General features: G+C 44.6%; 1 protein-coding gene across 4 annotated transcripts; it reads right to left on the bottom strand.

The window, feature by feature from the left end:
- Positions 1-1394: 1394 nt before the first annotated feature.
- Positions 1395-21766, bottom strand: LOC130387101 (vasoactive intestinal polypeptide receptor-like). 4 transcript variants are annotated; one of them, XM_056596077.1, is made up of 13 exons: positions 21161-21766; positions 18005-18086; positions 16782-16895; positions 10524-10639; positions 10220-10317; positions 8686-8815; positions 5790-5943; positions 5142-5202; positions 4280-4346; positions 4071-4162; positions 3633-3762; positions 2080-2121; positions 1395-1611 (listed from the first exon to the last, which is right to left on the bottom strand). In XM_056596077.1, exons 1-13 carry the CDS (start codon positions 21299-21301, stop codon positions 1417-1419), a joined length of 1422 nt encoding a protein of 473 aa, XP_056452052.1. In that variant the 5' UTR covers positions 21302-21766; the 3' UTR covers positions 1395-1416. The 4 variants fall into 4 exon arrangements, with proteins under 4 accessions (XP_056452052.1, XP_056452051.1, XP_056452053.1 ...); XM_056596076.1 differs by having other exon boundaries at positions 5790-5961; XM_056596078.1 differs by having other exon boundaries at positions 5790-5961; positions 21072-21254.
- Between the last annotated feature and the right edge of the window lie 530 nt (positions 21767-22296).

Raw genomic sequence — 22296 nt, forward strand, 5'->3', positions numbered from 1 at the left:
AGATAAAAGCCTGGGTAACCCGAGTGAGAGAGAGGGTTCACAAGCCTTATGGCTGGTCGGCTCTCCGCCGGAATGGAATCTGGCCGTAATTCAACAACACAAGCATGTCTTGTGTAAGCTGTCGATTGCCTTAAGGAATGCATTACGGGCATCAGCCACGCCATAGGCTCCAACCCCGTGGTAGCGTGGGGGGGGGGGGGAAACCAGCGCCGCGCCGAATCGATTGGTTCATAATGGGACCCGCATAAGTGGGCTAGGTATCAGTAACCTAGCAACTCAAATCGATAGGTCAAGCGCTTTGATTGCTCCCATGTAAACACAGTGCTCGGACAAGACGCCTGCCTCCAAAATCAATACACCTGGAGCATCAATACGCTAAACGACGTCTCTCGCGACCCAATCAGGGTCTCTCCGAGTCCCCGCCGGGCACCGGATGATGCATAGTCTGAGGGGCCGCTCACACTAGGGCCGTTTGCCTGTTCCGTGCTGCAGGAAGATTCAGCACGATTCCCCCCCTCCCCACTCCCCCCGCTGGCCCGTGGTCACACTGCTCCCAAAGGCCATGGCCTGGGCACGATTGCTCCTTCATACATACGTCATCACATCGTAATACGATAAATACGTCATCACCAAGCGTCCTCGCCGCCATAACAACAATGGAGAACAACAACGTGAATGCAGTCGTCGGCCCAAATTTCAAGCAAACACTCGACTTCACTATCGCACCAACGTAAACCCTCTCGTGAACCGCTTGCCGCCATTGGTTAAATGATTGTTGTGGGGAAGAAGGGCATGGACCTATAAAGAAAGAAGGGTCGCGCAAGGACTACGTCATCCAGCTCACGTTGCGTATCCGCGCATGTGCGCGTGTCATCTCATTATCATCTGTACTTTGGCCACGGCACACCTCCCAAGTGTGCTGTGGCCAAGGGGCTATTCCGTGCTGGAATACGGATGGCGTGGTCACACTAGCCAAACGTTCTAGACTTTAGTATGCAAATGAGCTCGGGCACGGGGCCGCGGCCCTAGTGTGAGTGGCCCCTGAGAGTGATAGATATTCCCTTCTTTAACCTGACATTCATCTTAATAGCTTGAATCCTATAATTCGGTGTCCGGGTTGAACTTTGTTGGAAACGGCGACGTCGTCAACGCCCCCTTCTAGAAACCAACCTCAAAGGGAGGGGCGGCGGCGGCTCCAGACCCAGGGGGTTTGGGTGGTGTCGGGGCAGGGCTCAGCGGCTCCAGACCCAGGGGGTTTGGGTGGTGTCGGGGCGGGGCTCAGCGGCTCCAGACCCAGGGGGTTTGGGTGGTGTCGGGGTGGGGCTCAGCGGCTCCAGACCCAGGGGGTTTGGGTGTTGTCAGGGCGGGGCTCAGCGGCTCCAGACCCAGGGGGTTTGGGTGTTGTCAGGGCGGGGCTCATAGGGCTGAGAGGTGGTCCTGGCAGGAGGAGGATCGCCGCGTGGTGGGGCTGCACTTGGTCAGCATGGTGATCTGGGTGCTGAAGTTGTTGCCGTTGCTGCCCATGGAGGGCGGCTGGTACTTGGTGTCGGCGGTGCTCAGGAACCGCTGCAGCATCCACCGGCGCCACTTCCGCCGCACCTCCGACTGCACCTGCACCGCAACGACGGAGGGGAGAGGACCGACAGAGAAGGAGGGGTTTTACGGTAAGCTGTGTTGTTGTTGTTCTATACATTGCTTTGTTTTGTGTTTGTTTTATTCTACTTTTCGCCTTTGTAAGGTTTGGGGAGGGGAGGGTTGGGGGAGGGGTGGGAGAGTATGTTGTTTGCTGATGATTCGCACTCGGCTGATGACTCACTCTGCTATGTTCAGGACGTGGTGATATGTTGACCTACTAGCGCTTTCCAAAAATTGAAATATGGGTAGCAAATGTGTCAATGTTTATTTGTGGTGGCTGGCCAATACAGAGGGATAGGCAAACTTTCTCTTTTGGACTTTTGCAGAGCTGTGGGATGATTGACTGCTGACATAATCTATCAAATCTGTCTAGTTTATAGGAGTGACATTCACCCCATGAGTTCTATTTTTGTTGATGGAAGATAGATTTTCAAGTGCTGGTACCTCTCCATTCAGGAAACAGTACAAGACAGCGACGATGAAGCCCTGAAGGAGAGAGGAACAGTGGGAGAGACAACTCTTAAAAAGGACTTAATCAGAGAGAAATATTTCCCCAAAACTTCTCCCACAATGATCTTTCCATCATTACCAAACTCAGAGCGATGTCTTATCAATTTCCCTAGGAGGCGTTCCTTTCCCCCAAATGTAAGTGGGAAGAATCCTTTTCAAATGAGGCTTTTGTTAATTCAGGCTACACCCTGTTAGACTGCACAACAGTTGGACTGCACAATTCTGCCGTCAAAATGTAAATACAAACGAATGAATGAATTCACAATACTAATCTCTCCTTAAACATCATGACATTCTTATATTTAGAAGATTAAGAGGGCGAGAAGTCCACGCAATCCATTGCCATCCGTCATCAAGATAAAGGTAGCTGTGTGTGTGCCATACTGCAGATGTGTTTTGCAGTTCTATTTTCTGTGAAGCCATGGAAATGACCATCACAAACATGGCTTATAATGTAAAAAGAGATATGTCAGAGTCTGAACCACATGAGGACAAGGAATGTAAAATCCAATCACTCAATAATCCTGACCTATTTCAGCCGTTTTCTTTTTTTGAAACTTTATAGGTATTTAGTTAAAGGGCCACTGTTTTATCCTTTTTTTTTTTTTAAGTTTTCTATTTATTTCAAACCAGGTGATCAGTGGATAGATCAGACCCCTACCAGCTGGTGTTCTCCACCTGGTAGGCCGGTAGTTTGAGGTATGTTTGGACACTGTGATGCCACTATTAGTAAAATAGCAGCCCTTCAACTTATGCTAAGGTTGGTGCTAAGATGGTGCTAAAATGCTTATGTGCTAATATGGTAATTTGCAAAGATTCTAATGCACTTAGATCAGGGGTGCCCAACCTTTTTTGACCCAAGATCTACTTTTCAAGTAGCCAACCTCCCGAGATCTACCAGCAAACCTACCTTCAAGCCGGGGGGGGGGGGGGGGGGGGGGTAGAGAACAATTGTTGACGGGGGGGGGGGGGGGGGGGGGGGGGGGTTGTATCGTGAACCTACGGACTTCAATGGGGGTTTCATTCCGTCTGCGCACGGCACCTTCTCAACGATAATCAATAATCTTCCTCCCACTCAGGGTGAAAATGGTAGGTCTTAGCTTGTTTCCCCTCAGCCATGCCAACGTTTAGGAGTGTGTAACTACTGTTGACGGCTTTCAACTGCTGTTAACAGCACATGCGCTACCGCGCGTATATGCTACCGCGCAAATTTAATTTCATTAAAAAAAAATAAAAAATAAAAAAAAAAGATTTTTTTTTTTTTCTTCACCCCTTCGCGATCGACTTGGGATCTGTCGGCGATCTACTGGTAGACCGCGATCGACTGGTTGGGCACCCCTGACTTAGATGCTAAGGCGCTAAGGCCCTAAGACACTATGATGCTAAGATGTTAATGTGCTAATATGTTAAAGTGATAAGGAGCTAAGGGGCTAACATGCTAAGACATTTCCTATATGATCGAGTGCTGATGGTAGGGAGAAACCAACCTGGAAGGACCCCAGCACCAGATCAAAGACCATCCTCACATGCAGTTGGATGTGTTCGGGGATATAGGCAAAAATTATATAGTTCATCCCAAAGAGAGGTATGAGCAGTAATGTCGACTTCGCTAGTCGCCTGTATTGGGGAAACAGAGGCAAAGTTATGCTAACATGGGAGTGTGAAACAAATGTAATGGGATGACTACAGGTAGACTTTGGCAACGGGGATAAAATCTAGAACTTTTTGCATGGGAGTTGAAGAAAACTTTTTACAACCAACTAGAAATAATATCCCTACATAAATTAAAGAAATGCTTCTGAAAATGATTCATATTTCTCAATTTCCCCTGAGGATTAGTCACCTTGATGACCCAACTAGAAAATCGAATTACAGGAAACATTGACATTTTGGTTTCAAGAATAAGAAAACTAAGAAAGGCTTACGAGTATTGATTGGATTCCTTCCTGCCAATATCTGGACAGTTTATCTTCTGCTGCAGGATCCGGATTATGCAGATGAAGAGGAAGAAATTTACCTTGGGAGTGAACGAGAGGCAGCAGGTCAGGCATTGTAATGCTATCTCCCTCCACAGTTGCACAGATGCACGGTGCGATGACATTAACAAAGTTTGCTGCCCACGGCGGGAGCTTACCAGTATCGCAATTAGGATGGGAGTTTTGATGATCCACCATGGGAGTCCTTCGATTATATCCCAGCATCTTTTTATATGCATATGGAGGAGAGATGGAGGAAAGATGGGGGAGAGATGGGGGAGAGATGGGGGAGAAATGGGGGAGAGATGGAGGAGAGATAGAGGGTTGTCATAGCTACTGCAGAGAAGGACCAGGAAGACTAAAGTCAAGTCAATTAAGAGACTTTTGAACATCTTTTTTTTTTTTTTGCTTTTAGTAGTTAGCTTTTCAACAAAGTCGGGGAGCCTTGTAGTTTTAATGTATTCAATGTCTTTGCGGGAGAGGGATGTATGGTTGACATAGTTATTGGAAAGCAGGACCAGTTTCTAATACATTCAAATGTACAAGGTTTCTTGTCTTTGTCCAAAAGAAACAACATCACACTGAATAAGAAGTCGTGTCTTGCACAAGTGTGTAGCATGGCATAAGAGCAAGGCGTTAAAGGGCCACTATTTGACCCCGAGGTGTGATGTCACAAAAGGGTAGATTTTTAAATGCATCGTCATGGCTAACATTAAACCTGATCGTTAAACCAGGGGCCCTTTAAGACTGCCACGTGTAAGGGATTAGTTTCCCACTGGGGGCCCCCCATGCAAAGAATGTATGCACTGACTTGGTAAAAACATCTGTCGGCATGTATATGAACATTGGGGGATAAAACCCGGTACCTTTCGGCAGGGAATCAGACATTCTTTACCTTTAGAATGTTTTGCAAGCAAATTAATCAACGTTTTTTCTATCATTATCTGAATAGACGTGCTAATCATTAACATTATATAAAAAAATTGAGTCAAAGTGATCCAATCAAATAAAACCAGTTACCCTGGATCTTTCAGATACACCTTGGTCCCCACCCAGGCAGAGATAAAGATGGCTGGGACACCTGCAAGCATAAAGTTGACGTGAGTTATATAAGCAGATAACTGTGTCCTGGAAAATGCTATCAATAACACAGCACTTTGTTCAAACAAAGGATAGCCATGATTCAACAAGACCAAATACAAAACGGGGCATTGAGCACGTCTGTTTGCCTTCCCATTTCAATGATTTCTTTTTTCGTAGTTTCAGGATTAAACTAAAGTCAAAAATTGGCAAGCAGATATTTCTTCATGACAGATAAAAGTTATTGTTTCATGAGAACAATCTACAGTCACAAGTTTCAATTTCTGGATTTTTTTTTTGTAGTTTAGCAATTTTCTTATAACCACACCATCCATCTGATAACTATTATTTAAGGTTGTCCAATCTAATAGCAAGTTAGAAATAAATTGTCACACGTGCTCACAATCTGCTTCTCTTTATTATGTATAAGTAATATATCCCATTGTATTATTCAATTGTATATTGTATTATAAAACCTAAAGTCAAACCTAAAATAATAATAGTACAGTTTAGGTCAATATCAGTGTCCTCAATCATGATGGGTTGATGACCAATGACAGTTGGCAGATGATAATGATTGACTCTTACCCCAACCAATCAGGATGTAGCACCAGAAGTACTTCTTCTCCGAGAAGAAGGAAACAGCCAATAGTGCATAGAGGTACAAACCCTCCACCAGCAGCCAGAAGTAGCTGGCCATGATCCCATACTGAAAGAAGACCAACACAGCCTTGCAGCCCACCTTGGGAAGAGAGAGAGACTGAGAGAGTGAGAGAAAGAGTGAGAGTCAGGAAGGATGCAAAGAAAAAATTGGAACCAAAAGAGAAAAGAAAAAAAGACAAAAAGTTAGCTCTAAGCATTTTATCAGCCGCATCTAGATCTGAAAATCCATATATTTATGTCTACTATGCTGCACAACTGTGGCCCTTATTCTTCTCTTTGCCATCTTGGTTGTAAATGCTAGGTGGGTTCCCCTTCCCAAGCTAGGGTTTAGAGCTAAGATGAAACCAAGATGGCCGCTAGGTGAACGAGGCCGTTTGCGGTCAGATGAATAACGGCGTCCCAATGCACAGTAAATAGTGCGGGTAACAAAAATGGGGGAAACATGATCGTTGTTTAGTTTGCTATAGCCCAAATAAACAGAAATGTTTTTCTTGGATCCACTGAGATCCAACATGGGGCCTCCTCTTGGATAGATCACACTGAAATAACACAAAATGGCGACGTCTTCTCTGTCCCTGTCATAGGAGCAGTAAGGGCCATAGGTTATCATCTGGGGAGACTCAGTGAAATTAATCCTGATGCAAATCAGTGCAGAGAACGCTCGGCCGTCGGTCCCAAGGATTTATCAACGTTTGTATAAACAACACAGTAGAGATAAACAAGTATACTTGGATTATACAGTTTAAATGTTATTAATATAATATATGTATTTACTTTATTGGAACGTCTTTGGAAATGCTATCGCATGAGGTGCTTTCAATCTTTGCCAGGTGTAAACAATGTGGAAGCACTGATTCAAACACTGCTAGAATAACTACCCAACATTACGCATTGTGTGAGTGTGAGTGTGAGTGTGTGTGTGTGTGTGTGTGTGTGTGTGTGTGTGTGTGTGTGTGTGTGTGTGTGTGTGTGTGTGTGTGTGTGTGTGTGATTTGTATTTGTTCCTCTTGGAGAGCCAACATTTTTATATATTATATTTTTACCTACAGTTACCCATTTGATATGTTTTGATTTACATTAAACATGTCATTCATAGTGGTCACTGTAGTTTACTGCAGACCATAAGTGAAAGTAGACACTCTTAGCCACTAAGGGGTTTCATTTAAATCCCTTCCTTACTAGTCCCATCAAGGCAACTGTACAAAGAGTGAGTGTAAGTCCCCACAAAGCATGGATACATCAGCTGTGATTGTATGTTCCCAAATAGCATCTCAACTATAAAGTGTTTGTGTGGGCCGCCCTGGTGGCTCACCGGGTAGAGAGCGTACCATATGGGCTCAGTCCTAAACACAGCAACCCGGGTTCGAGTCCTGCCCGTGGTCATTTGCTGCATGTCCTCCCCTCTATCTCCCATACCTTCCTCTATATCTCACTCTATAATAAAGCATTAAAAAAAATACTGCAAAAATATATCTTTAAAGTGTGTGTGTGTGTATGAGTGTGTGTGTGCGTGCGTGTGTGTGTTTGTGCAACCAGAGAGGGGACAGTAGCAGACTATCATGCTCGAGCTACTGAGTAGGAACTTGAATTATGAGGCAGAGCATTTGCTCCGATAGATGTTGGATGGGCTTTGTTCCTTCATGGAAGGGCAGTGAAGACCCGACCGGAACGTGAGTCGAATGACAGAGGGAACGAGATGTAGCATCACAGGCTCACAGGTGGCTATCGAAACACACGAGGAACATCGCGTATGCGGTCGGCGCATTAGCGTCCTGAGTCACCGAGACTACCGGCAGAGTGATGAATTCAAAGCACAGCCGCCAAGCTCTTTGACAGAGACTAGGCAGCTGTGTTTGGGACTGTTTACTCTCCGCTCTTTAAAGAGGAAGAGGCTCGGGCTGCTTGTTGCGCAGTGATGTCACCATCAATCACGTTCATACACCTCCCATGTGGACCAGACGCGGCCTCACTCCGCTGGTTCCGAAATCACCAGAGGAACAGATGAACGGTATCACAGTACATAACCGTATCTATCTCGGGGAGAGGATTTGAAACTTTATTAGCCATTTGTTTGTGTTCGCTTCTATCACGATTCTGATCGGGGTCGGATAAAAACAGTATTTTCTGCTGATTTATTGTCCGTCTACTCTGACACTTGAGGGGGCGACCGTTGGGCAAACAGGAACTCTCACGGCACAGCGCCGTGGCGCTTCGTTAGGAGCAGTTGTTTGGAGGACGTAGACAAACAGTGCTCCACCCAGGAGCACTCCAGCGCCCCTCCACTGAGTAAACCAACAGACTGAGCTTTATGGCCCGCTGGACGGTTAACCGTTGGTTGGTTGAGCAACTGTCACCCGTCAACGTAAAAGTTGGTTAAAAAAAAATGCTGTGTGGCAGCTTGGGCCAATTGTAGCTAATGTGGAAGACAGCAGACGTAAGCGGTGATGACTCACGTGTTTGAAAAGAAAAGAGAAGGAAGAGAAATCAAACCACTGAAGGACCCCACAGCCTCTCTTTAAAGGAGACAAGGGAGCAAACAAACGTTGACTCTGTTGACTATTCTTTAAGAGGCATGTACATGCACGTTCAGGTCTTGATCCAGTATTTATACAGGTAGACGGCCTACACTATTCAGACTCGAACCCAGAACCTTTCTGCTGGAAGTCAAACACCCTCACCACTGCACTTTCCTACTTACGCATCATGCAGATGAGTGAATGCTCCTCATTTAAGAGTAAATACACCTTTATCAAGACATCTGGCTATAGGTGGCCATTGGTACACACATCTTAACCATCCTGTGGCTTTGAAATGTACTCACAGAGGAGGGGCATTCTTCCGGCTGATCGCCAGGATAAAGAATCACATCCTTGACGAATACCGACGTGGCTTTCAGTACGAAAGACACAAACAGGTTCATGTGGATGTAGTTTCTCGTGCAGTGCAGCTTCCTGCAGAGAGGGCGAGCAGCAACAGAAACAAACCGATTACTTTTGGAGGAAATTGTCGTGGTGTCATGGGCGCCAAAGAGAATAAATTCAAGATGTAAAAAACTGCACAGGAAATTTAATTAAATCTAGACTATAAATATATAATATAAGGTGTAAGATCGTTTCATTTATAATCATTAGAAATAATGAGTCGAAACATACACTTTGCTTTTGGTTGCTTCATTATTTCAAATATCAACAAAGATCCAAATAAAAGCAGCCAAAAGTGCATTTAACTCGAGCAAGACTAAACAAGGCGGGAGAAATAGAATGTTCTAGCAATGAGATCTTCTGGGTGTTCTCAAAACAAACGCATCCTTCTTCCCACCCTGATCCTGAAATGGGGGCTTAGTTGTGAAAAAGCAGACATATCTAGGAGTCAACACAGCAGTGTGTGTGTGTGTGTGTGTGTGTGTGTGTGTGTGTGTGTGTGTGTGTGTGTGTGTGTGTGTGTGTGTGTGTGTGTGTGTGTGTGTGTGTGTGTGTGTGTGTGTGTGTGTGATACCATGCAGCAGCAGCTCTACTTACGCACAACCCCCTTACAACCCCCCCCCCCCCCCGCTCCTCCCCCCCTCCCCCCGCTCCATGCTACACATCCAGACCATAATACACGCCGGCCAGAACTATGGTTGACATTGCGTTGCGGGACCTTGTGGTGTAAACAAGCGTCTTGTTGATTGACCTATGAATATACACACACACACACACACACACACACACACACACACACACACACACACACACACACACACACACACACACACACACACACACACACACACACACACACACACACACACACACACACACACACACACACACACTCCCTGGGGTTCAAACGTGTCTGTGGTCCACGAAAGACCACTTTAGATCGACGAGCCTTTATGGTAATGAACAGGGGTTTTGTTAGTCCCGTACGTGCAGCACACACACGCACACACACACACACACACACACACACACACACACACACACACACACACACACACACACACACACACACACACACACACACACACACACACACACACACACACACACACACACAGTATGCAGAGATAAACCCACTTGAATGCGGGTCAAAGAGGAGCATGCTGTAGACAACAGCAGGCCTCACGTTTATGAGATTCTTCTCAGAGAGATATGGCGACTAAGCACAGACCCTGCAGGCCCTCAGGGTGCATTAACAGTTCAACCACCGTGCCGGGAGGAACGACCGGAAATCACGGGGGCGACACGAAGTGATTGCCCTAAAGGCTTTTATTTCTCCTATAAAACGATCCCCGGGGGTGTTAACAGGCTGTTTATGAGGACATTTACCAAATAAAGAGTCGAAAAAAACACAACGTTGATGTGCGTGCTTACCTGAAGAGACAGAGAAGGATGATGGCGGCGGTGAGGGCAATGAGGGACACGCTGTGGCCAATCGTGTAGCCCACTTTGACCGCCATGTAGAAGTGTCCCTGGACGGATAAAAAACAGAAAAATGAAACAACAATGGTGTTAAAAACATATTCAGTGCAATTGTAAATACGGGGGGGAATCGTGTGGGCCCCGTGTGAGACGAATGGCTGGTCGACCAATTGAGGGGTCACCCAGCCATTCGTACACACACGTGTATTTGGGGGGGGGGGGGGGGGGGCGGGGGGCTTGTAGGGTGCCTGGTTACCAAGTCAACTGCCTCAGCATCCATGGTGTTGTTGCTGTCGAAGCCACAGTGCAGGTTGTAGGAGGCGGGGCTTATGGTTGACCATCCGTCCTCGGTGCACGTCTTTGACAGGTTGCCTTGAGAGAGAGAGAGAGAGAGAGAGAGAGAGAGAGAGAGAGAGAGAGAGAGAGAGAGAGAGAGAGAGAGAGAGAGAGAGAGAGAGAGAGAGAGAGAGAGAGAGAGAGAGAGAGAGGAGAGAGAGAGAGAGAGAGAGAGAGAGAGAGAGAGAGAGAGAGAGAGAGAGAGAGAGAGAGAAAATAGGACAAAAAAGAAGGAAGCTTGTTTGTTTTAGCTTGATGTTATTTTTTCTAACAACCGAGAAAAATAAAACTAGCCTCCATTTCATTCATTCCCATGTAATTCCCATGTTTCCTCTCTGGCTAAAATGAGTGTGTCTCCCTGGAATACTTCTCCAAACTAATAGGGACACTGTGGGGCTCAGTTCTATCCCATGTGTATCTGCCTCCATCTGTCTCTTAATTAACCTCCAGTTGCCATCTTGATCTTGGCCAACACAGAGACATGTAAAGGGGCTGCACTTACTAGCATAGAATGAATAAAAATACAGTCTGCTAAAACACAACATTCTAGTATTGAAAAAAGTGGAAAAGAACGGACTAGATTAGAACGTATAGAATATAACTCACTAGAATAGAGTACAGAATTTATTAGAATAGAACAAAGTAGAATACGAGAACAGATTACAATAGAACGTACTAGTATATAATGCGCTACAATGGAATAAATCATCTATATATAGGAGTGAAATATTTAAGAATAGTATTGAAAATAAAATAATAAAAGATAATATCTTATTATCAAATATTAGACTCACAAAGCATGCATGAGAATATTCATGAAAAGACATCGTAAACACATTGCTGTCAGATAAGCTCCAACTGACAACTACTGACCGCGGCTACATTCATCATTTGTCATTCATTATTGGTTGCTTCTATTTTTCAAGTGAATGGATCTTTCATTTCAAGGACAGAGAGTTAATGCAAGTCCTTAGTCCTTGCCCGGAACCCACACTCAATAGTTACATTTACATTAAGGCCGCTTTCATCAAAAGTGACCTCGTAACAATTCATACAGACATTCACACACCGATGGCAGAGTCAACCATGCAGGGAGACAGCCATCTCCTCGGGAGCAGTTTGGGTAAGCTTGCTCAGGGACGCCCGGGGATTGAACTAGCAACTTTTTGGTTACAAGTCACCCCGCTCTACCACCTCAGGTACTTCCGCACTGTATATTAACAATAGTTACAGTCAGGTGAAGTCAAAGTAAACATGGGATTAGGTATTCACTTCCTATCAGTTCACTAAAGACAAATAGCATTGGCATAGAACGTTCTAGAGCCTTCTATTGAACCTCTCTCTATCTGGATTTCACTTAACAATAACAACTGGCAGAAGGAAAAGGCTACATTATCAACTGCTAGAAATATTTGTCTTTCTTTATCTTTTACTTAATTTATATAATTTCCGAGAAGGGCATACAGTATATCAAATTCTTCAAATTCAGTGATCAACGTCCAACAAAATAAATCCTAACTATTTCAGGGTTAGTTTACTTGGCTCTTTTTTGGCAAGTTCAGTGAAGACATTAATACACGCTAATGACTAAACGATATTGATCACCTTCCGTTTAACACATTGCACAAGGTTTATCTCTAATCCTGGGCCGTGGTGAGACTCGCAGAGCAGAATGTGCTCAGCGAGCTGAACACATTGCGCACGTGGAAATATAATAAGAACAGTTGTGCAACATCCGTTTTTACCAGTTTAAGTTTCTCTCTCTCTCTCTCTCTCTCTGATCAATTTAATACATTCTCCTTGATTCCACAGAAACCTCGTTGCCAAGCCCTAGTCCCAGATACCGAGTCCAGGAAGAGGTAGAAGAAGACGAGGAGGAGGAGATGAACCAAATTCCTCCTCGCTCACATTCTTCGGTGCGGTACCACGATGAGGCAACGCCAGTGGGAGATCATAACAACAGCGATGAGCCCTAATCTGGGATAATCTTTAGGATATATTTGGCATCGATTTACGGGGAAAATGTAAAATAAAAACAAAAAAGTGGTGGGACAACCAAATACCTGAGGGGCGTACGTGGGGGAGACAAGCGGCTTAGCGTCGGCCGACTCCCCTGCCGCACGGCAGACACAATGGCCGCCGTAAGCCGCCTGCTAGTTTAGCGCACGCTGCTTGTTTAGCGCATGCTGCTTGTTTAGCGCATGCCACCGCTGGACCTGGCTCGTCCGCCAGCCCGCCAGAAGAATGCTTTCATCCTCCGCCCAGAATCCTTACTCTGGGTGGGTGTGTGGGGGGGGGGCTGTAGCACTCCACTCGCTGCTGTTGGGACTTAAGTTGTTGATCGGTTTCTATCTGTTTGGTTTCCAGCCACCCCACCTTTCAGTCCTGACATTGTTAGAGCCCAGTGGGGGATTTATTAGTAGGCCTACCATAAAGTTGATAAGGAGAGCTCAATGCAAAGTCGCGACAATTTCAGGTATGTTGCTGGAAGGGAAATATTTAAAAGACGGCCGCATGCATACACGCACCCATGCATTCAAATACAAACACACACACACACACACACACACACACGCACATGCAGGGAAAGATGCGAACATGTACACCCTCACGCACATGCACACACACACTCACATGGGTACATCTACACACTCACGCACAAGCACAAACACTCACATAGGTACATGTGCACACTCACTCACATGCACACACACACACACATGGGTACATCAACACACTCACGCACAAGCACAGACACTCACTTAGGTACATGTGCACACTTACTCACATGTACACACACACACACACACACATGCGCTCATGTGCATACACAGAGGAACATTCACACACACACAAATCAAATTTGGCAAAGAGAGGGAAAAGAAAGGATGGATGGGGTTCTGCGTCAGAATCCTAGCTAAAGAGTTCAGCCGCGTGACAAGATGCCAAACTCCATATAAGCCAAATGTATGACTTGGCCTCTCAATCTCTGGCGCCAAGCTTGGCGATGCTTGTTTACGTCTTTCCAGGGCTTATAAAATATATGATGGATCATGGTGATGAGACGATTTTAATGTCTATTCATGCAGGGCTAAAAACGTTGAGGTTTTGGGATAAAACATTTTTCTTGCGTGTGATTTACCTTTTTAGTTGCTTTCGTTCAATTGGTTCTTAATTCTTATTTTTCCTTTCCTTCTCTCTTTATTTGTCTTTCTTTCCTTCTATCTCCTTCTTTCTCTCTCTCTCTTTCCCAGTGCTTGTCCTTCCACCACTTGCCCCCGTGGTGCATTCTGGTGTAGATTCCTCGTCATTGCCAACGTCATCACTGATAACCATCTCTCTTATGGCCAGAGGTTAAACTAAACCTGTCAGCCGAGGCCTTAAGATCACACCTGCAAGCGGGCCTCAGGAAATCGCCGGGGAGATCACAGGCAAGATTACAATGTATTACGCATTCTCCAGAGAATACCACTCACGCGCTCACACAGTCAAAGACCTAAGAAGGCCTTCTTTTCCCTGAGGTTAATTCGAAAATTCAATTCAGGTGAATTTCCACCACAACAACAGCAGCTGCAGCAGTACCCCCCCCCACCCCCCACCCCCCTCTCCCCCTTTTCCCACTGAGAGCCTGTAGATCTTCCACAACTTCAACCCCCTTATGAACCTTGGGTAATTTATCCTCTCTCTCTCTCTCTCTCTCTCTCCCCCCCCCTACCCACTCCCCCGGCCAGGTCAATCCCAGCTCCCATGTGGGTCTCATCACGAGTTCCAGGAAATCCCCCATTTGGTTTTCCTCCATGAACCCCTTCAGCATTACCCCTCCCCACATTTGCAAGTCCTATGTGTAACACAGTGAAGCAGGTCAATATGACGTTTAGCGCCAAACATGCATCACACGAACTCTTACCATACTGAAAATACAAACAACAGACAATAAAAGTATAAACTATTAGAATAAATAATAGTAATAATAGTTGGGCCACTGCTGAGTTGTTTTGATTAGTGCTACAATGAGCGGCAACATCAAATGTCACACACATGATCGGTGGGATCTATAATCGGTGGAATATATGGGATGTAACATATTATTAGACATTTGCACAATAGTACACACCCCACAGATGAGCAGGGGTCACACTTCACTGTCTGATGAAGCCTTTCCGGTCAGATAAAAACAAAGGAAATATGTATTGTTATAGAGCCAGAACGTGAAGCCCTAGTCTTACCTAATGACCCACTAGTTGGGAAGAGTTCCACCAAACCACTGGTTTGTTTTGAGATATAGAGCATGATGGAGATAGTACTCCTTGCTTCACAACTTCATTAGATCACAACAAACTCAGAAGCCTTGAGGCCTGTACCTGCCTTACAGTACAAACAAACAAGTTCCTTCAACCTGGGAAGATGATACTACACTAGGGAGATGCATCCTGGGAATTAATAGGAACTGAGAGAGGGCAGAGATAGAGAGAGAGAGAGAGCGAGCGCGAGAGAGAGAGAGCGCAAGGGAAGGATACAAATAGAAAAAAGGAAGCAAAGGAAAAAGAACGATAAGCACAAAAAGTTAGCTCTAAGCATTTTTTGAGTCGCTTCTAGTTTTGAAAATTCATATATATACATATATATGTACATATATAATGTATATATATATATATATATATATAAAGAGAGAGAGAGAGAGAGGATTTATTTTTGTAAAGCGACTTCAGCTAGCGAATTCTTATGCGTCATTGTTTGGCTGATGTATAATTAAACAGCTTGTTTGTTCATCCTCTATGATAGATCAAACCAACAATATTTGCTAGAAGGAAAGTGATGGCTGAGGAGAAATGTGATAGTTAAATTTTTTCGGGGTTTGTCGACTATGTTGGAAGGCGTGTTCTAACAATAATGGAAGAATAAAGAAGAAATGCGTCAGAAATACACACTGACCGGCTGACAAATGATCAGAAATAGAGCCAAAATATTTATTTCAATTCATCCTTCACTCAGAGTTAAAAAGACTATTGAACCAGTCAGGATAACGGCTGACCGTCCTATGTCTGTCATCCTACAGAACTAAACACCATCCTACAGATATTAACTCTCATCCTACAGAACTAAACGGTCATCCTACAGATATTAACTCTCATCCTACAGAACTAAACACCCATCCTACAGATATTAACTCTCATCCTACAGAACTAAACGGTCATCCTACAGATATTAACTCTCATCCTACAGAACTAAACACCCATCCTACAGATATTAACTCTCATCCTACAGAACTAAACGGTCATCCTACAGATATTAACTCTCATCCTACAGAACTAAACACCCATCCTACAGATATTAACTCTCATCCTACAGAACTAAACGGTCATCCTACAGATATTAACTCTCATCCTACAGAACTTAACAGTCATCCTACAGATATTAACTCTCATCCTACAGAACTAAACAGTCATCCTACAGATATGAACTCTCATCCTACAGAACTAAACACCCATCCTACAGATATTAACTCTCATCCTACAGAACTAAACGGTCATCCTACAGAACTAAACAGCCATTCTACAGAACCAAACAGCAGTCCTGCAGAAGCCTGCAGGACTGCAGGTGGTCAGTAATGTGTGAGTGCCTCCACCTCTGAATCCACACACTGCAACCAGCAGACACACTTACCGCCATACAAACACACGCAGGCATGCATGATCTCCCCCTCTCCCTCTCTTTCTCTTTGTCTCTTGCTCACTCTGTCTTTGTCTCTGTGGCTCACTTGATCTCGGTCTCTCTCTCAGCCCCTCTATCTCCCACTCTTTCCCTCTCAATATCACCCTCTCTGTCACTCTTTCCCTCTCCCTTTATCCCCCACTCTGTCCCTATCTCCCTCTCTTTACTTCTCCCTATCACCCTCTCTGTCTCTCTTTCCCTTACTCCATCACCCTCTCTGTCTCTTTCCCTCTCCCTGTCTCCCTCTCTGTCTCTCTTTCCCTCTCCCTATCTCCCTCTCTGTCTCTCTTTCCCTCTCCCTATCTCCCTCTCTTTCCCCCTCTCTTTCAGAGGAGGAAACACTTTCACTTTTCACTTTCACGCTCTCTCTGTTGTCTCTTGATCTTCTTTATACACACAGCGGTATGTTAGCATCAAACATGAATTTCGAATGTGAATTTTCCTTAAAGACTCCAAATGGTCTTACCGATGCGGGGGTGGCTGGTGAAGTAGGAGAAGTATTTGGGACATGGGAGGGTGACCACTTCCTCCAGTCCGGCACTGGGCCAACACATCAACTTGTCCCACATCCCACTGCATCCTGAGGGGAAAGAGACAGCGAGAGTGAGAGTGAGAGAGTGAGAGAGTGAGAGTGTGTTTAGAAGCAGATCTAGACGTTTCACACTAAAAAGTGCACGTGTATAGTAAAGATAATCATACCATATTTTCCTAACAACGCAAGCATATGTGCAGGTGTTTACAACACCAGCGCAGGCGTTGATAACACCAGCGCAGGCGTTGACAACACCAGCGCAGGCGTTGACAACACCAGCGCAGGCGTTGACAACACCAGCGCAGGCGTTGTCAACACCAGTGCAGGTGATTACACCGATGTAGGTACATATATCTGTTTCCTAACAATGCAGGTGTCTACATAATCTAGTGTTGACGTTTCCATGGCAACAGGGGTGATTACCACCCGTCAACCTCTGGCTCAGAAGGGCGACCATGCCTAACCACATGTGTCACCTCATTATTTAGCAATTCCTATAGAAAGGTTTGTAAAGAAAACATTTTGATCTCCTAACTACAGAAAAACCTTTCCCCAGGGTTTCCATAATGAGAATTCAGGATCAGTAAGAAATGGTCATTGTAGTGAGAGGTTTTTTTTTTATTACAGAAAAACATATGCCAGTCAGAACACAACTGATTATGCATTGTCAGTTCCACAGGGCATGGAAAGCTATTTAGAACTGTTTTCCCTTCCAATTTAAAAGACTTCAAGTTAAATGTCAAAGGGTCAAAGGCAGGAGAGAGAGCCAATCAAAAAACAGCAAATGTTCACAGACTGAAAACAAAAGAAGTTGATATTTTAAAGATTAAAATACATCTATTCAAAACCAATAAGGTATTTTTGCAAAAGGCTTCACAAAAGCATGTTTCCTTCTATCTAGGTAGAACACATTGAGATTCTAAATCTCCTTTGTAAGGGGCAGTCCAACAAATTAATCAGTTTGTTATTTAAAACACTGATGGAGCTTGAAAAATGCTTTTCAGAGACTCCTGCTTGTTTCAGTCAGAGGGTGTCATTGTTGGGCAGCTTGTCTGTGGATGGGGTTCATTTTCATAACCAAACATTTGGAACCGGGCGCAGGGACAGTATACATGCAGTCACATGATGACATTAAAAGCAACATAAACAGAGCAGACCTGTGGTTTTGTTCTCTATCTGGCCCAGGCAGTATTCACGATCTCTCTCTATCTCCGCCTTGATCTCGCACACTGAACAGGCCTGTCGGGAGAAAGCACAGCATAGGTATTGTTGGTGTTGTTTTATTCATCGATGAACAGGTTAGATACATTCATTGGGCTGGCAGATTAGTTCAGAAAGAGAGACGGAGTGAAAGAGAGAGAGAGAGAGAGAGAGAGAGAGAGAGAGAGAGAGAGAGAGAGAGAGAGAGAGAGAGAGAGAGAGAGAGAGAGAGAGAGAGAGAGAGAGAGAGAGAGAGAGAGAGAGAGAGAGAGAGAGAGAGAGAGAGAGAGAGAGAGAGAGAGAGTGTTCAAAACTGATGTTGCACAATTGTTCTTAGGATATGTCCACGTGCTCATTGTGCTCTGTGATTTTCTGTAGCTCACCATGGCCCATTATTAAATATAACTTATCAATGCACCAACAGGGATGACCAACTAAATCCTGTCCATTCCCAAATGTGATTTACCCCTGTGTAAACAGGGGCCATATAGTTTCGTCAAGCAGAAAGGTTCTTGGAACGATCCCTAATATCTGAGTCTACCTGCAGGCATCCTTCAGCAGGATGCCCATAGCCCCTACCTCCTGCTTAACAACATGTATCCGATTGCTCTAGGATATACTCCTATACAGACTATGATACAACATAAGCATCATCAACATAAGTGTATCCTTACAGTCTACTCTAGCGTGTGTCTCTGGAGGAGACTTGGGGTGCATCAGGGAGAGACAGGTGTTGCGTGGAGAACTTAAAAGAACAGTGAATGTTCGTCCCAGCCGAAGAAGGCTCGAGGGCAGCAGCAGCCGAAATGGATCGAGTCAGAGGAACATTTCAGTTTCATTTTGATGTGGAAATAGGGAAGAAAGCTCCCTGGGCCCATTGTGCTCTTCATGTTGGGTGAGAGAACGCCAGAGAAAAGAAACATCGCCTTGCTAGTGTCAAAGAAAGAAAACCTTGTTCTGATTATCAAACGAGAGACCTCGATGGAGTAAGACGAGGGGGTATGTCTCCAGCGGTCGCTTAAACATGGTATGAGGTGAACTTTGTACATTTGTTTTTTATGTGTGTGGTTCTGCGTTTCTGTGTGTATGTCTGTGTTTGTGCGTGATCGTGCGCAGATGTGTCTCTATGCCATCATCAACCTACACAGCTCCCATGTAGCTCATAAAGAACAGAATCCAATCGCGTTCCCGCCAGGTCTGCCCCCCTCGGTCGAGTGCACGTGACGTCGTCAACGGACCGAGGAGGCAGATTTATAGCCGTTACTTAGGAAGATGAGTTTTCCAGAAGAGCACATTGATCACCGCCTATTGTGCCTGTGTGTGTGTGTGTGTGCCTGTGTGTGTGTGTGTGTGTGTGTGTGTGTGTGTGTGTGTGTGTGTGTGTGTGTGTGTGTGTGTGTGTGTGTGTGTGTGTGTGTGTGTGTGTGTGTGCGTGTGTGCGTGTGTGCGCACGGGTATGTGCGCTCTTGTGCGTGTGAGGTTATTGTTTCCAGTCATATGATTAAACCATACGGCTCTATCAGACCCCCCTCTCCCTCTCCCACAAGGTGACCAGGGTGGGTACCCCTGCTTTATGGCCCGCCTCGTGGCTCTGGCGTGGTGCCGTGCCTTCCTCCTCTCTGTGACACACACTCACTGCTCTGATGAGGTGCCCTCAGCGGCTCCCAAAGCTGCTGGAGCTCCAATTTTAGAGCCGGGAAGATAGAGCGAAAAAAGGGCAGGGATGAGAACGTTGCTTTCTTGCATTTGAAAGAGCTGTGATTGACAGGAAAGATGGACTTGCCTGAACCAAGGGAAGAGATGCCCTGATTGGTCAGAAATTAGCCAGGAGCGGTCGGAAATCGTAATGGGCTCAAGCAGACATTTCCAAACAGATCCTTCACAGTGCATTTCACCGATGGCTTACAGATAGATGGATTTCTAACACACACAAGCAATTATTACACTGCTCCTCCTAAATTCAGTTTTATGTATATAAATTATACAAAATTCGGTAAGAAGCCTATATGATGAAGCATCAATTAGAATGATTCTTCTCAGAATAGACTTCCTCATCCATCTTGGTAAAAGAAGATAGATGAGGGATTTTGCCCGTGCATGTTAATAGATGCCCTCTAACATCTCATCTTCTCTTGCAACTCAACCACTGAAATAACTTCCAAGGCATATTACCCCAATTTTACATAGCCTATTTAGCTTAATGTCCAATTAATCACCATCAAATCCATTTGATGTCATTAACCTTACACAGCCCTTCTTTGATCCCCTTTTTTTAATCAATTATTTTTATAAATTTGTATAAATGTATTTGTCCTTATGTCGAAAGAAACGACGCTGCTAAAACCAAATCCAGTACGTAAAACAAACTCACACACCTCCACAGATTCACGCATGACTCAGAAATATTTGTAGAGACAATCGTAGTATGGATGGAATGGGGGAGGCTGTTGCCATGGAATCATTTGAAAATAGAGATGTTCAATGGTCAACCATTTTAACAAGCTGGGCTCATTAAGAAAAATACAATGTTACAACAGAAAAATAAACCGGGCTGGTCCACACGCTCTTCCCCGTTTAAAAAACATCGAGCTTCCCGTTCACTGTCTTGCACAATGCAACTTCTGCGATCGTAGTCCATTTGCCACCTGTTTCTGCGCGCAGCAAGGTTTAAATATCTGGGTACTGGGTAGCCACTTTCGACCCTGAGCAGAAAAGTCCACCGGAACAGTAGCGGCCAGAGGTGCGAGTTTTTTCACCACGCGATTAAAGGTACGCTCGCTATTACTTGCCCACAGTCTGGTACGTGCACGTGTAACCGGTTAGTTATTACTCCTGTATAATTGACTCTGTTACACACGTGCTACATTACCGGGAGCCCGTGTTGCGCACAGATGTAGGCTAAGCGATCAAATAAAAAAGTTCATCAAAAATAACTAACTACTTATCCAGCAAAGGAATGGTTTCTAAAAATACGCCTGCCTAAATAAGAGTAAAGGTGAGTTAAATAGGCGATCAATTACTCACGGATTTCAGGAGCGCGGAGAAGAGAATAACAAAGAAGCTTTTTGAAACTTCTCTTTTCATAATGGTAAAAAAAAAATCGGAGTATTTACTGATGAAGTAGAGTCGGACGCCCTCGTTCTCTGAACGTTCCTGTGCTCTGAGTGGAGACCGGAGACGGTTCTGGCGGTCCTCCTCCTCTTCCAAGTGTGGTTTACCTTGAGCAGCAAGAGACCAGCCAATGAAATGGTCATGAGAAACGTCAGTCGATCGAGTGCGTCGATGAAACTCACGCAACGTGCTTTCACTTGGATGAAAGGTTTCCGTTTACGCAGAAACTCAAGCAGAAAGATAGGGCGAACACGTACGAACGCATTCCATATTTAGGCCCGTTTGGATTTATACGTGATTTGGGGCCTCATGTGAGTGTGTAGGAATGTTAGATTAGTTAGAGTTGATGTCACTATGTTGTTTTAATCAAAGGCCTTGTAAGAACTGATGATTGAGGAGGACTAACAACGACACAGAAACCTGGAAATCACCTGCGCATTTTTTAGGCCTCATTCAAAATGTAATAAAAACTGATTATGTGATAACTGGTCGATAATGTTACATTTGCTGAGTGGATCTTCTAATAGCTTTTTGGGGCATACACTCCGACAATAACCAAATAACATAATGCTTCATTAAAGTAAAGGTAAATTCATTAAGTTTGAATTAAGAAGGTTATTGATTGAAGATAGATTGTGACACAATAAAAACCGAGACACTCGAAGCCTATATTGTTACTATATTGTAATAATGCATTATTGTATTATTAGCAGATAGACAATTCTAATTTTAATTGAATATTTATTTTTTCACTTTAAGAAGAATGTTCTCTGTAACAAAATAGGCCTATTGGTAACATTTTCCGATCTAAAATATGACTGACAAGTCTAACATGAAAAGTGAAATTAAACATGACGGATCAGGTCAATGTATATAATTGGTGATATAAATACTAAAATGAAGTTGCTACAATTTCTTTGTGCGGTGGTATAGGCCTACCTCGTAGCGTGAGAAAGACGGATACGATCTGGCTGCTGTTTACAGAATAATTATCAGTGTTGTGGTTAGTAAAATGAGGAACTATTTTGTGCTTGGTCATTAAAATGTGCTCAAAACATGTTTGCGTGACATCAGCGTCTCCGCTGGTGTCTCTAGCCCGCAAGCCTTAACCCTGCTCTCCCACGCTGACCGTCTGTAG

This window comes from Gadus chalcogrammus, chromosome 8 (genome assembly GCF_026213295.1).
Source record: "Gadus chalcogrammus isolate NIFS_2021 chromosome 8, NIFS_Gcha_1.0, whole genome shotgun sequence".
Lineage (NCBI taxonomy): Eukaryota > Metazoa > Chordata > Actinopteri > Gadiformes > Gadidae > Gadus > Gadus chalcogrammus.

Excerpts from the sequence above, each read along its gene's own strand:
- LOC130387101 (XM_056596076.1), bottom strand. The coding sequence starts at position 21,301 with ATGACCATTTCATTGGCTGGTCTCTTGCTGCTCAAGGTAAACCACACT. Across the intron at positions 8,816-10,219 it reads ATCCTTCTCTGTCTCTTCAG|GAAGCTGCACTGCACGAGAA; the intron begins GTAAGCACGCAC and ends CCCTCTCTGCAG. Across the intron at positions 3,763-4,070 it reads AAGGAATCCAATCAATACTC|GCGACTAGCGAAGTCGACAT; the intron begins GTAAGCCTTTCT and ends TCCCCAATACAG.